The sequence below is a fragment of the Eupeodes corollae genome, chromosome 1 (genome assembly GCF_945859685.1).
Source record: "Eupeodes corollae chromosome 1, idEupCoro1.1, whole genome shotgun sequence".
In the NCBI taxonomy this organism is placed as follows: Eukaryota; Metazoa; Arthropoda; class Insecta; order Diptera; family Syrphidae; genus Eupeodes; species Eupeodes corollae.
In genome coordinates this window covers 107,165,369-107,181,057 of record NC_079147.1, presented here as the reverse complement: position 1 = coordinate 107,181,057, position 15,689 = coordinate 107,165,369, and the positions used below count along the sequence as shown (strand labels likewise).

Sequence of the window (15,689 nt, the reverse complement as noted above, 5' to 3'; positions counted from 1 at the left end):
AACCCGTACAAACGATCGTTTGTGCAGGCCAAGGCAAGACATAGCCAGGATTGTTGCGGTTTGTACCGGACATTAGCCTATAGGAGTTCATGCGGAGAACTTGGGTATCTCCTACAACACCTTTTGCCGTAGTTGTAGTGACCAAAGAGAAAGTGAAACGATAATCCATTTCCTCTGCAAATGTCCTGCTTTGGCAAACACTAGAATGAAATACTTTGGTAAAGCATTCTTTCACGAACTTAATGAGCTATCTGAGACAAAGATTAGAAACCTAATCTTTTTCTCAATGCGACAAAATGGCTCTAATATAATCGCTTTGAAGCTTCTCTATAAATCTGTCCCTTTCAATCACAGGTCAAACGAGTTTTTGGTATCAAAACGGCGCACTACAGCGCTAATTGAATCTCAGGCTAGGTTGCCTTGAGATCGTCATTACTACCTACCTTAATGTTTCGAAAACACAATGCTGTCTACTGTCACAAAAGCGTTACCCTCCCCCAATGCCACTATCCATGGGTGGTTATTGTATAGAGGAGATTGAACAACTAACAGTCCTAGGTATGCGCATCACAAACGACTTGTTATGGAGTGATCACATATTTGACATCGCAAAAAATGCTGCTAAGTATTCAGGTTTCCTCCGACGATGCAAGAAGTTTTTTACTCCTTCTCACCTGGATATAATTTACCAAGCTCTTATTCGTCCAAAACTTGAGTATAACTCTCATATTTAGGTTAGTACCAATAACGTACTTGAGTCTTCTGGATAGAATTTAAAAAAGGGCTCTAATTATGATTGGAGATCGTTCTTTTACCGAGACATTTGCTTCTTTTGAACACCGCCGCAAGGTCTCATGTCATTGTTTTATCGTTACTTTTATAAACAATGCTCTATTGAAATAGCCAGTTGCATTCCTCCCCTTAAACAATTCAACCGTAATACCCGTATTCCTAGGAATGCCCATCAGTTAACCCTAGAACCCGATTTCGGACGTACTGTTAAGTACAGTGATTCTTTCTTGAGCCGCACCACACGAATGTGGAATGCATTACCAGGCTCAATATTTCGTACTCATTACGATGTGCAAACATTCAAAACCAATGTCCATTAGGTTAAGCGGAAAGCGGGCCTCCAAAAACAACCGAAGGTGAACTAGCGGTTGGTGGACCTGGGACGTCTCTACAAAAGTCGTAGACAGTCCATCGTTAATAGAGACTGAGGACGACCTTAACATGATCCTTCTGAGTGAGGACGAACTCTTGGGTCAGATTCAGAGGATCAGAACAAAACCGTGGTAGCGGCAATTGTAGCCAAAATGCTGCAATTAGTACAGATTAATCTCCAACACTCCATAAAGGCCTAGGCCTCACTTCTTCTCCGTCTGGCGAGTAACGGGGAAGACATTGTCCTGATCCAAGAGCCATGGATTGTGGGATCCGTTGTTCGAGGACTCAGGACTCCTGGGTACTATACACTTTGTGTGACAGATAAAGGTGAACATAGATCTTGCATACTAGTGAAACGTAGCATTAATGTATTTTTACTCCATAGTTTCAGTGACAGAGATACCAGGCTGGAAACAACCAAAGGAAGTTTCTGGCTGGTATCGGCGTATCTTGGGCATGACCACCTTGGCCCCCTCCCTGGAAATACCCTGGAGAAAGTTGTCGCTGAAGCGGAAAGGCAAAGAATCCGCCTAATTATTGGGAGCGATGCTAACGCTCATCATCCTGTATGGGGCAGTACGAATATCAACGACAGAGTTGAGTCTCTTTTTGATTATATTCTTGGTACTAACCTCTTAGTAAGTAATGTTGGAAATGAACCAACCTTCATAACTAAAACTCGACAAGAAGTCTTAGACATAACTCTGGTCTCAGATAGTATACACCATATGATCTTGGACTGGAAAGTATCCAAAGAACACTCGTTCTCTGATCATAGATATATCCAGTTCAATATAAATGTGGATGATAACCCAAATCCATTGACTTTTCGAAACTATCGGAAAACTGACTGGGCTTCATACAGAAATACATTACAGAGTTTACCAGAACCTGGACTATCTAGTCCTTCCTCAAATGCTAATTAACTTGACAACAAAGTCAATGACCTTACCTCAGCTATGAACAGATCGCTAGAAATTGCTTGTCCACTTATACACATAAGAGGAAAGAGGAAACCACAATGGTGGGCCTCAGAGCTTGACTCGCTCAGGAAAGAATGCAGGAAACTTTTCAATCGGGCCAAAGCTGCAAGACTAGCCTCTCATTGGGACTCCTACAAAGAATCCCTAAGAATCTACAAGGCACTAAGGAAATCCAAGCGATCTTCTTGGCGATCCTTCTGTGGCATGATAGAAGAAACTTCTGAAGCCTCTAGGTTACGGAAAATTCTTTCAACTAATCCAGCTATGCCAAGCTGCTTGAAAAATGCAGACGGCTCCTGGACAAATTCAAGTAATGAATCGCTGAACTTACTATTGGAAACTCACTTTCCTGGTGGTTCTCTTACCGAAACTTGCAACAGTTATATACGTTCAAGTTCAAATACAACATATCAACAAGGTCACAAAGGATAAGCTACAATGGGCTCTCAACAGCTTCAAACCATTTCAATCTGCAGGACCAGATGGAATAATACCAGCCGAGCTACAAAAGACTTCTGACATAATTGCACCAATCCTTGAGGCAATTTTTACCAGCTGTCTTTACCTGGTCCATGTTCCCTCGGCATGGAGAAAAGTTAAAGTTGTTTTTATACCTAAAGCAGTTAAATGCTCCCAAGTCAATCCTAAAGATCTACGACCTATAAGTCTATCATCATTCCTTCTTAAGACCCTGGAAAGATTGATTGATATCCATTTAAGGGCACGTATCGATACAAGACTTCTGTCTTCGTCTCAAAATGCCTACTGTAAGGGTAAATCGGTGGAAACAGCGTTACACACTTTAGTACGCACCATCGAATATTCCCTCCATCATAAAGAGTTCACTATGGATGCTTTCCTTGACATCGAAGATGCCTTTAACAACGTGGACACATCTGCAACCACATCTGCACTAACATCTCTAAATGTAGACAGTTCGCTTCGGGAGTTAATTCATTTAATGCTTACTAGCCTGGGTCTTGTCTTAGACAAAAAACTAAATTGGAACGCAACGTACAGGAAAGAGTCAAAAAAGCTACTGTAGCTCTATTTTCTTGCAAAAAAGCTAATGGTAATAAATGGGGATTACAACCCAGAATTACGCATTGACATACACATCGGTAATCAGACCGATTTTAACGAACGGTGTGGCAGTATGGTCGACTGCTTTAGAGAAAGGTATAAACAGGGATAAGCTAAATAAAGTCCAACGTTCAGCCTGCCTATGTATAAGCGGATCGCTTCGCACGACCCCGTCTGTGGCACTGGACACCTTGCTCTACCTTACACCTCTTGACATATTTAGCAAACAAATAGCTGCAAGGTCTGCTATTCGCCTCAATTCTTCGTCGCAGTGGGCTAACAACAACATTGGCCACTCCGTAATTCTAAGGTACTTAGAATCAATTCCAAAGCACACAGACTACACCATCCCCCAACTACAATTCGACAGAAACTTCCAGATTTCTATACCTACCAGATCTTTTTGGGAGGATAGGACATTCTTGGAGGATGAGTCAATCCATTTTTACACAGATGGGTCAAAAACCAAAGAAGGGGTTGGTGGAGGTCTTTACTCTGAACGACTGAAATTAAGTCTCTCATTCCGCCTTCCGAATCATTGAAGCGTCTTCCAGGCGGAAGAAGTCTTGTCTTGGCTCAAAGAAAACGTGATATCTGATATCCGTATTTTCTCTGACAGCCAGGCTGCTATCAAATCTCTGGACTCTGTCTCTACAAACTCTATAACGGCCCATAACTGTCGATTATCTCTAATGGAGATGGCGCAACAGTTTAATATTCACCTTTGCCATAGAGACGTTCCAGGTAACTGTAAGGCAGATGAACTCGCCAGGAACGGTACAGTACAGCCCATCCTACCACTTTTGGCCAATTGCTACTTGTAAACTATTGTTAATGCAAGACGCTGTGAGGAGGGCAGGCACCAGGTGGAACAACATCACCACGTGTCAAGTCACAAAGAACATCTGGCCAACACTGGATTTAAAACGTTCAAGGTGGTTGCTCTCCCTAAGCAGATCGCATATAAGCTCGATAATAGGTGTCATAACCGGACACACTTTCTAATAGGAAAGCACGCCACGAGACTAGGCGTATTCTCAAATGACTTTTGCAGAAGCTGTATTGACGAGAAAGAGGAAGAAACGGTTCTTCATCTTCTCTGCACATGCCCCGCTCTGGCTCGAAAACTCAAGAATTACCTAGGAGAATTCTCCTTTAAAGATCGAAATCGGTATAATCAGCCTCTCACGTTTCGTAAGGGACTCAAACGGGTTCCATTGAGCTTAGGAGGAAGCCTCAAGATTCATGTGGTATCACAATGGGCCATTAAACCGGCCTAAGTGTGTCCGTTTCCATCTTGAATAGACACTATTACCTAAAATAACCTATCACTGTGCGTCGTAGATCATACATCTAATGGAGGCTTGAACAACAGGCGGTAGACGAAGCACATTCCTCACTCGGTGGGTATGTTAATAAACAAAACTGCCATATTTGGGGTTCTAAGAATCCTCCAGTAATTGAAGAGAGTCTACTTCATCCTCAAAAAGTCATTATTTGGTCTGGAGATGTGATTGGACCTTACGACGGTGGAAAAACGGTCACCGTCAATTCGGAGCGTTATGGTCATACGATAATCGACTTTTTTAGCCTGCTATTAAAGAATACGTGAGTATTGAGGCAGAAGCGGCAAAAATGGGTTTAACGGTTAATGAGGGCAAAACAAAGTACATGCTGTCGTCTAGAAAGGACATACAACACCGACGTTTTGGTCAAAACGTCACAATCGACAGACGTAACTTTGAGGTAGTCAAGGACTTCGTCTACCTAGGCTCCGCTGTAAACGCAGAAAACAACACCAGCGCTGAGATCAAACGAAGAATAACTCTTGCTAACCGCTGTTTCTTTGGACTAAGAAAGCAATTGAATGGTAAAGTCCTTTCTCAAGGGACCAAAGTGTTGCTATATAAGACCCTTATCATCCCCGTCCTGCTATACGGTGCAGAAGCATGGACCATGACAAAAGCGGATGAAAGCACCTTGGGTCGCTTCGAGAGAAAAGTTCTTCGTGTGATCTACGGTCCCGTACGCATCGAAGGGGAGTGGAGGAGAAGATGGAACGACGAACTGTACGGGCTGTACAGCGACGTAGACTTAGCCAGAAGAGTAAAAGTCCAACGACTAAGATGGCTGGGTCACGTTGTGCGCATGGAAACCAATGCTCCGGCCCGGAAAGTCTTCGAACCCGCACCCACAGGACAGCGCAGTAGAGGAAGACCGCGGATCAGGTGGCGCGCACAAGTGGAAGGTGACCTCACCCAACTTGGAGCGCGAAACTGGAGACATCTAGCTAGGGACCGAGCTAGATGGAGAAGTTTGTTGGGTGAGGCCCTAGTTCACACAGGACTGTAGCGCCACCTTAAGTAAGTAAGTATTAAAGAATACGTCTTGGAGAATGTGTGGTTTCAACAAGGCGATGCCACATGCCACACAAGTCGAGCGATAATGACATTATTGCAAGAGGCATTTCCTGACCGAGTAATTTCTCGTCGTGGCGATATCAACTGGCCACCAAGATCATGCGATTTGACACCGTTGGGCTTCTTTTTGTGAGGCTGTGCGAAAGACCGAGTTTATACAGATAAACCTTTAACTCTCGACCACTTAAAAACCAACCTTCGTCAAGTTATGGCTGAGATACCGCCCAATGTGTCAAAAAGTGGGTCAAAATTACCTCAGAAGAATCGATAACATTCGCGTGGTGATCATTTAAATGATGTAGTGCTTCACACATAATTTTAAATGTTCAAACCTTATAACAAACAAGAAGTATCATGAATAAAAATATTTTATACGTGTTTTATTTACGTTTACTTTTGGAACCGCAAAATGGATGAAAACAAAAAATATACCTACATTCTTTATTTAAAAAAAATGCATTGTTTTATCGCCCACGACATATTTGTAATTAAAAAAATATAAATACCAAAAAAACAAATAACATAAAAAGTGGGATAAGTTTATCGAAATACCATAGATCGGATACATTTCTATTTTTTGAATACCGTGTTGACGGCGACCGAAAACCGACGACATCCCGCCTTGTGCATGGAGAACAGTTGTAGCAAAACCAAATCTATTTCTTATTTTCCTAATTCCTATCTTATTATCAAAACGACAAAACATCTCCACGAAACGCTAATGTCAATTCTTTAAGTGAGATATAAATAGATGACCAAAATAGATGAAGAGATGTCGCGTCGAGTCGATTCGAGTTGAGTCAAGAAAAATCCCTCGACACGCTTCAACTCAAATTAATGTTTTATGTTTCCTATTTTTTTTCTTTTCTTAACCATCAGCTGTTTGTTGAAACATAATTAACTCGAATAAAAATAAATACTTATGAATACATAATTTATTCAACTAGAAGCCAGATACTTACTCATCCAAACTGACCATTACTCCATCCTCGAATACATCTGTTACGATTCCCTGAAATGAAAAAGAAATGTTTTGAGTTTTTAGTTCATCTAACAGACATTACAGAAAAGGGATCAATGAGTGGAGTGTGCTTTATGCAATTAAACCTGAAAACTAAAGCAATAAGTCATTTAAGTTATTCATCATCATTGAAATCATGTGAACAGGAAATCATCATCGTGCCGGCAACATGATTTCCAATTCAAACGACACAGATCAGACGATTTTTCTTTCAGGTGTGGCTAGAATAGGCAGTTAACGAGAGATCGGAAACATCTGTCTGAAGATGTCATCCGCCCTGTCACGCACATACCTTGAGGCACTTCCCTGATTCTTGATTCGGCGACAACATTTTAAGAATATGCGTCTGAAAAACTGAAAGTGATCCATTAGAGAAGGAACCAAAAACTAAAAACCAAAATCAAAATGTAAAGAAAGGTCGACGAACGCAAGGAAGTCGCCCTTTTCTCTAGAAATAATCTACAGAACAGAATTCGTTGCATCAATTACATATTTGTCGAGCGAATTTTAAGGCAGTTGCGATTTCAATTTCAATTCATTTTCCGGTTTTCTTTAGCACTTCAGGGCCAGACGAGACGACCAAAAGGAATTCATATAGAATTTCGTTGGTTAAACATTAAAGGTTTGGGAAGGGAGGGCTTTCACTGAATTTTCAAGGAGAACGAGACAAGTTTTTGTTGTGTCGTTTTTAGTTTCAAAATAAAATTGAATTCAATTGAAAAACACAAAAATTTTGAAGAAAAAAAAATATAGCAACATTAACGCCTGCCGTGGTGCGGTGTGGTATGGTCGTGGTGTATACAAACCTTGTAGTAGGCATCATTCTCGCCGCAGACCTCCACCGTCAGATCGTCGTCCATTTTGTTGGATTAGAATACTCCTGTTGGTATTTTTGTTCCGTCAATTCTTTTCGCAGCGATTTGTTTTTCCTTTCGTTTCAATATTCAAATTTTATTTTTCGACGTAAAAATCAAATTTTGCGACAACGATACAAAAATTAACCAAATTCCACGTTAAAGGTGTGGAATTTTTTGAGTATTCTTTCGATTTCTTAGTATTTTTGCTTATCTGGTGTGCTACTGCTGCTGCTTCTGCTTCTGCTGAGCCCCAGTACCAGTAGTAGTAGTACCAGTGGTGGTGCTTGGTGCAGTTGAGTTGAGGTCGGCTGATTTTGCTGCCTTTTCTTCTTCTCTTGGTTGGTTGGTTGGGTTTGGGTTGTTGGTTCCTTTTTTTCTTTTCTTTTTAAATTTGTTCTCGTCTTGGTTCTCTTCTTTTTATTCGCTCGCTGCCTTTTTGCTTCTTGCTTTTTTTTTAGTGGAGATCGTAGGAAGGGATAATTTTTAGCAACTTCAATTAATTGGAGTTGAATAATGAGGAAATTAAGTGATGTTGTTGAGTATTATGGAGAAAATTGTTAGGTTTATTTATGTGTTTTTGGAGTTAAAATTGAAATTGATAATTTTCTTTTCTATTGAACTGAAAAATCGCGTGCAGACTTTTTTGGTTGGAAATTCAATGAACAAAAAGAAAACGGAAAAAGATGAAAGAAGATAGATGGATGTGGTTTATTTTGTGCGAAAAATAAATTGAACTGTCTTTGTTACTCTTGTTGAAGTTGTGGAGCAGGGCGAGTTCTCTTGTTTTTATTTATATTCGGCCTTTTCCCTCTAATTGCATTTTTCGATGTTAATTTAAGTTCGAAAATGCATATGGGTGCCGGTTTCGGTTTCGGTTTTTGGTTTAAGATTTTATTGAAACACAACCAGCTTCGGGAAGTTTTTGCACAGAGGTGTTAAATGGCATATGGGATCTTTGTAAATAAAATCTATAGCTCTGTAATTTTATATAAAGTAAATGGAGGAGTTAGTTTTTAGGTTCGCCGTAGCCAGTTTGGGGTTGCAAGTTTAGTATACAAAATGTGAAATGAAACTGCACGAGTTAATGTCACTTTAGCCACTAGGTGCCGCCCCGTGGAATAGGGTGACATTAGCTCATATAGTGTTTTTGGATTCAGGCCCTAAATCAGAACGCAGTCTAGTTCACGTTTCCTGTATTCTAGATAATTATACGTTACTTCAAACAGAAATTCCAACATAAAAACAAAAAACAACAAATTTCTTGAACGTCAACTAAAACTCTTAAGCTGGACATACACGGTCAAGTCACAGCAACTTTGACAGATTGATTATTTTTCATTTAAAGTACATGCAAAAATATGGTTATTTAAATAATATTCAAAAGTGAACAAGGGTTTTATTGAAATGAGTTAAAAATGTGCATTTTACGAAACTTTTGAGCAGAAAAACATTGCCGAACATAATATCCTCATATTTAAAAGTTGGTAAATGGCCCAGAAAAATTTTGTTTGGCAGGTCGTTTATAGCTATCATTAAAAATAATTCTTTGTGTGATCGGTCGATCAGTATATTAATTTCCGTTCTAAACAAATGGAAATACAGTCAAATGTTTATTCATAAAGCTTTCCGCATTGATTTCAATTATAGCCCTTATATAGTTTTTAGATCACGAGATAAGATTGTGTAAGCAGATACAACTACTGGACTCTTTGATTCCAAACACACGCCAGAGCTGAGCCTTGACTCGTTGGGTCTATAGAGCCAAACCGAGCCATCACAGTTTCACACGATCGATTTAGGAATTGGGATTCCGGTTCATTTGGTTTTTTGGCTCTATCGTGTATGGCTAGCTTTAAGCTGGACATACATGACCGACCCAATTGGCTTAGAGAATTTTGGAACCAGTTCATTTAGGTACGTTCCAAATTTTCTCGGCATATACGACCGAGAGATGTCATAACAGGAATGAGGTTCGTAAAGAGATAGCACCACTCAACCTCGGCGACACAAAACAACAATTAAGCCTATACCCGACATCGACGAAGTTAAGATAGCTATATCGAAACTGAAGTTAGCTACTGGAGCCTACGGCATCGAATTATTCAAAGCAGCAGGCGATGACTTGGTAGGGACCATGTACCAACTCATCTGCCAAATATGGTCGAAAAAAAGCATATCCGATGAGTGGAATCTCAGCACAGTTTGCCCAATACTCAAGAAAGGGTACCCCCTGAATAGCACCAACTACAGAGGCATCAGTCTCCTAAACATCTCGAATATGATCCTTTCTGCCGTATTATTTCAGTGTGCCTTCAGACCAGGAAAGTCCACAATCGACTAAATATTCACATAACGGCAGATCTTGGAATAAACCCACGAACTTCAAATCGATACTCACCTCGATTTCAAGGCCGTGTATGACAGTATCTAGAGAGAAGAACTTTACATTTGTAAATACCTAGTTTGATATCCCTGTCAAACTTGTTCGTTTGCTTTATCAAGATCCGAAAACATCTCACCCACGCTTTTGATGTAAAGAAAGGTTTTATACAAGGCGATGCACTGTCATATGACTTCTTCAACATCGATCTAGAAAGAATTATGCGAACCTCAATCTTCAACACCAGAGGCACAATCTTCTAAAGGTCTGTCAAATTGCTCGAATTAGCCGATGATATTGACATAATTGGAAGATCAAAGCATGATGTCAGTGGCGGGGTTTGGAGCATTGCGAAGGGAATGAAGACAAATAAATTAGTGCTCAACTCACCATTTATAAGACGCTCATCGTCTCGGTTTTCATTTATATTTCTGAGGCCTCTGGACCCTGTCTAAGTAAGATGAGAGAGTCAGAATGCTTTGAGAGAAAAATTCTTCATTGCAGAAAGTTATCGCAGTTTATAAGAAGTACGAAAAAGTTATAACCTATGTTTTCCCTCCCACTTTTGAATTTCGACATATATCTACCTGTCTATAGTCTTTTCTGTATTTTTCAGATGAAGAAAAATGGTAATCAAAACCTATGCACTACTGAAACAACCAGATGCATTCCTTAAATTCAACCGTAATACTTGAGCTTCCGGGAATACTCACATTTCCTTAGCCGTGCTTCACGAATGTGTATTGCATTGATGAAATCTGTTTATTTTTTCAATATTCAGTAGTTCTACGTCATTAGCACGAAAAGGCTAAAAGGCCATCCCATTAGCCTTGAGGCCAGTTTAGCACTTTTTGAGACCAATTTGAAATTTTTTTTAAAAAACGATGGTCAAAAGAATTTTTCAACCTTATTCAATCTTCGTCACCTTTATTCGATGTCTCTCGAAGCATCCTAAAGGCCCAACTATAATAGGCATAAGCAAATATAAGCTTATGTCAAAAACCCAACGATAATTCACTTAAGTTAGGGAAATTACTGCATAGCCATAATGCAATTTTGCTCACGTATCTAAATGTCAGATTTTACTTATGCGGCGAGCGACTGGGATCGTGTGCTTAAGTTAACGAAACTGAGAAAAATTGAACGAAACGGAGCTAGACTCCATTATGTTCACTCGTATTGAGATTCTTTGTATTCGCACGTTTACTTATGCGCGCATATGCTAGCTTATGCCTATTATAGTTGGGCCTTAAGACGTTCTCATCTTTCTTTGACAGGGTCCAGGCCTCAGCGCCATAAATGAGAACCGGGATGATGAGTGTCTTATAGTGGTGATTTTAGATGCTCGAGAGAGGACTTTACTACTCAATTGCCTTCTAAGTCCAAAGAAGCAGTGATTTGCTAGTTATTCTTCGTTTGATTTCAGCGCTGGTGTCGTTGTCTGAGTTTATAAAGGTGCTTAGCTAGACAAAGTAATCAACTACCTCAAAGTTATAGCTGTCCATGGTTATGTTTTGTCCAAGACGTCGTTGTTGAATGTCCTTTTTTTATGACAGCGTATATACTTGGTCTTGCACTCATTGACCACTAAACCCATCTTCTTCACTTCCGTCGCAGTGCTTAAAAACGCTCCACTGACATCACGCTTTGATCTTCCAATTATGTCAATATCATCTGCGTATCGAGTAATTGGATGGACCTTTACAAGATTGTGCCTCTAGTGTTGACGTTTGAGTTTTGCACAATTCTTTCCAGAACGACGTTGAAGAATTTGCATGACGTGCATCGCCTTGTCTAAAACCTTTTTTGACATCAAATGCATCTGTAAGATCTTTTCCGACCTTGATAGAGCAGCGTGCATTCTCCATCGTCATTCTGCACGAACGGATAAGTTAGACAGGGATGCCAAAACTAGACATAGCTCTGTAGAGCTCTTCCCTATAAGATGCTGTCAAATGCGACTTATAAATTGATAAAGCGATTCTGGGTATCGATTTGAAGCTCCTGGGTTTTTTCCAAGATCTGACGTAGTGTGAATATTTGGTCGACAGTGGACTTTTCTGTTCTGAAGCCACACTGATAAGGGCCAATCAGGTTGTTCAGACGTTCACATAATACTGCAGAGAGAATCTTATATGCAATGTAAAGGAGACTGATGCCTCTGGTAGTTGGCACAAGTTAGAGGTCCCTTTTTTTATGCATCGGGCAAACTATGCTGAGATTCCACTCATCGGGCATGCTTTTTTCCCAGCATATTTTGCAGATAAGTTGGTGCATGCTCCCTAACAAGTCAACGCCTGCTGCTTTAAATAGTTCAAAAGCGATTCCGTCAGCTCCAGCAGCTTTGTTTGACTTAAGTTTAGATGTAGCTATCTTCACTTCGTCGAGGTCGGGTAGGCGGAATTGTTGATCTGCATCGCCTAGGTTGAGTGGTTCTATCTCCCTTACAGCGCAATTCGGTTCGTCATCACCGTTATATAATTTGGAGAAGTGATCTTTCCATATTCTCGCGGTTCTACTACGACGTTCCCCTGATCGTCTTTACAGGCTTCGGTTCGTGGCTGGTTCCCTTGGGAGGTTTTTTGTTCCTTTTGGTAAAATTACGAACCTTATTCCTGTTGTGACATCCCTCTATCTCCTAGATCGTGTGCTTCTCGTGCTTTTTTTCCATCTAAGAAGCCGGTGTTCCTCTTTCCTTTTCTGCTTGTTGATCTCGCGAGCAGCTCTGGTCCTTCTGTGCAGTGCCGTTTTGTATGCCTCTTGTTTCGCTGCGAGCGCTTGCCGGCATTCGTCGTCAAAACCAAGGTTTTCGCTGTTGTGGCCGTGTGAAGCCAAGCACTTCAGAGGCGCAATCACTGATGGCTGCAAGGCAATGTTGCCACTGGTTTTCAATGCGAGCAGGACTCCTTAAGAGGTTACTAGAGACTCGATCGGAATAGGATATGGCAGTCTAACGTCGAAATTTCTCACAGTACTTCCTTGTTTTGGCTTGGATCGGGATATCCGTAACTGTACCCTGGCTACAACGAGGTAGTGGTCCGAGTCAATGTTGGCCCCTCGGAAAGTTCGGATATCCTGTATACTGGAGAAGTGTCGTGCGTCGATCGCAATGTGGTCAATCTGGTTGACGGTTGATTGATCAGAGATTTCCATGTCGCCTTGTGGATATTTAGATGCGTGAACTGCGTACTAGCTGCCAGAACGTCTCGCCCCGCAGCGAAATCGACCAGCCTGAATCCGTTGTCGGAGGTGGTGTCGTGCAGGCTGTTTATCCCGATTGTGCCACCAAAGATGTCTTCTCTTCCTAGCTTGGCGTTCAAATCTCCTAAGATAATTCTAATGTCATAGCTAGGGCACTGCTCATAATTCTTGTACAAGAGCTCGAAAAATATGTCTTTGGTGTCTTCATCTTTCTCCTCTGTGTGGGGCATGGCGCATATTAGGCTTATGTTGGCGAATTCAGCCTTGATGCGGATTGTCGTGATGCGCTTTCTCACACTGTTGAAACTCAAGACATTTTGTCTGAGTCTAGTTCCAACAACAAATCCACACCCAAATAGACGCTGTCTTTGTTATCATTAGCAGTCGCCGTAGTATACATCGCAGTGTTTTAGTTTGCGGTTGCCCAGTCCATCCAATCGCACTTCTTGGATGGCGGTAATATTAATTTCTGCCTTGCAGCAGTTTAGGGCTTTCGCTAATTGTTCGGCTGCACGTCGTCTGTTAAGGGACCTAACATTGCACGTACAGATCCGAAGTTCGTTGTCCTTATTTCGTTTGCTTGGGTTGTCAGTAAATTCGCCGTATCCTTGTTGATGCTTCGGAACTAATGTATTTTTTACGTGGTCATGAAGTCACCCCGACGGCACAACCCCCAACCTGGAGGGCTAGATCCTTAGTATAACTCCAAGGACGGAAAGTCGTCCTTCACTCAATACCTTTTGCATTTTTCGCTTAACTATCATAATGGAGTAAATATGTATTTATATCTGAGATGGTCAACTTAACCCTAAGAAAAGTCAATCTAATACTTATCCACTTGAATTTCACATACATACATACATAGGTATGTATGTAAGTATTAACTCGCTATGCCCAATATCAATGAATTGGAAGACAATCTTTAGACGCATTTGATAAAGTCTGGCATCATTCTCTCTTAGCTTTTCTATTCGTTTCCAGACTCACAACCCTCCTTATCGGAAAATGAACTGCAACGAACATTTTTTTAAGAGTTCATTAAATTCCGACCTACACAGCATTGTACAATGGGAAATAATAAGAAGCCGTGTAGAATTTAATTTAATATATACCCTTCTCGCCACTACCCATGTGTGTGCCGATATCATTGTCATGTTCATCAGCAACAACTTCTTGTAGAACGCCATGTCTTCAAAAAATTCCGCAAGAAGTCTTAAGTTTTTTGAGACGATGCAAGAAAATTCTCTGCTTCTGATTTGGCCAGAATCTACAAAACTAATTATCAACAACGAAATAGGATGGGCGCAAGCACCGATCCTATTTTCAGAGCTATCCCTTGTCCACGATCTACTTTTAGCCCTTTTTTCAAATACTATATAAACAACCTTTGCTACACAGATACAATTTTTATTAAGAACAAAAATACGAAAATACAATAATTGTTGCACAAGTTACTGATAAAATAATTAATAAAATGGAATAAGGTTTTTATAATATTTTGTATTAAAAAATCATCCAGCTGCCGGGGCCTTCGTAGATGAAGTCGCCATAGAAAAGAAAAAACTAGAGGCAAACTGTGACTTTGTCAATAATTTGGATACAAAGTTGATCCTGTTTAGCCACCAAAACCGTACAAAGTACGTCCCTGGCGTTTCAAGGCGTAGACTACGTCCATAGCAGTTACAGTCTTACGCTTGGCGTGCTCAGTGTAGGTAACAGCGTCACGAATAACGTTCTCAAGGAAAACCTTAACCAAAATACACACAATTCTTCATTATTTAGGACTTAAATTGACGTAGGTATTCGAAGAATTAGATACCTACCTTAAGTACACCACGAGTTTCCTCGTAAATGAGTCCTGAAATACGTTTGACACCACCACGGCGAGCCAGACGACGAATTGCAGGCTTTGTTATACCTTGGATGTTATCACGCAAAACTTTCCTGTGACGCTTAGCGCCTCCTTTACCCAAACCTTTTCCTCCCTTACCGCGTCCAGTCATTGTTGTTTAGAGATTGATTTAGTTTATTTCTATAAGTACAAACAAAAAGTTAAAATTAGTTTAAAAAACAAAATTTTATTCTCCCCTTAATTCACTCACTTGACTTGTAGTCTTGAAAGATGAATTGTTGTGCAGTTAGTCTGAGTGTTCAGAAAATGGCGACGCAATTTTCTGAATTTCTAAAAAAAAACAGTATTTTTTCTTTGTCTGATGAAAAGAGGCAGCAATATATGAAAAGAGTTAGACGTTCGCAGAGCAGCCTGGTGTTTAATAGAATTAACACTGAATGGAATACTTCAGCAGTGAAACTCATATTAATGTCTAGAACAACATGTTTTGGCGATGCTTTGTGTTTTAGAATAAAAACATTTATTTTGATTAGTCTCCTATTTGAGAAACCATTGAGGGCTAAGTCTAAGTAAAGCTGCCATCTTTTAAAATATGACTAGAAAAGGGTATATTAGCAAGATTGAAAGGATATACACACAACAAATAAATATCAATTGATTTCTCTAAATAGTCGTACTCTAAAATATCAAAATGAAAACTCTTGTTGATGGTAAACCATCCAATT

At 40.4% G+C, this 15,689-nt stretch overlaps 2 protein-coding genes across 7 annotated transcripts in view; both read right to left on the bottom strand.

The window, feature by feature from the left end:
* LOC129953891 (fragile X messenger ribonucleoprotein 1 homolog) overlaps window positions 1–8,224 on the bottom strand; it is a 39,727-nt gene extending 31,503 nt beyond the window's left edge. For 4 of the 6 annotated variants that reach the window (XM_056067418.1, XM_056067417.1, XM_056067421.1 and 1 more), the window contains exons 1-2: window positions 7,481–8,224; window positions 6,616–6,665 (exon numbers count right to left, since the gene is read on the bottom strand). In XM_056067418.1, coding sequence (XP_055923393.1) covers window positions 6,616–6,665; window positions 7,481–7,534 — 104 coding nt within the window. In that variant the 5' untranslated portion in view covers window positions 7,535–8,224. The remainder of the gene's footprint in view (window positions 1–6,615; window positions 6,666–7,480) is intronic. The other 2 variants (XM_056067419.1, XM_056067423.1) reach the window with 1 other exon arrangement.
* Window positions 8,225–14,498: 6,274 nt separating this feature from the next.
* On the bottom strand, window positions 14,499–15,370 carry LOC129938797 (histone H4). Its single transcript, XM_056046562.1, has 3 exons — window positions 15,215–15,370; window positions 14,936–15,144; window positions 14,499–14,859 (listed from the first exon to the last, which is right to left on the bottom strand). The coding sequence occupies exons 2-3, from the start codon at window positions 15,113–15,115 to the stop codon at window positions 14,728–14,730; spliced, it is 312 nt and encodes a 103-aa protein (XP_055902537.1). The 5' UTR covers window positions 15,116–15,144; window positions 15,215–15,370; the 3' UTR covers window positions 14,499–14,727.
* Window positions 15,371–15,689: the final 319 nt, after the last annotated feature.

Bases quoted from the DNA above. Each gene is read 5' to 3' on its own strand.
- LOC129938797 (XM_056046562.1), bottom strand. From the start codon at position 15,115: ATGACTGGACGCGGTAAGGGAGGAAAAGGTTTGGGTAAAGGAGGCGCT. The intron at 14,860-14,935 runs GTAGGTATCTAA...ATTTTGGTTAAG, and splicing joins AAACTCGTGGTGTACTTAAG to GTTTTCCTTGAGAACGTTAT.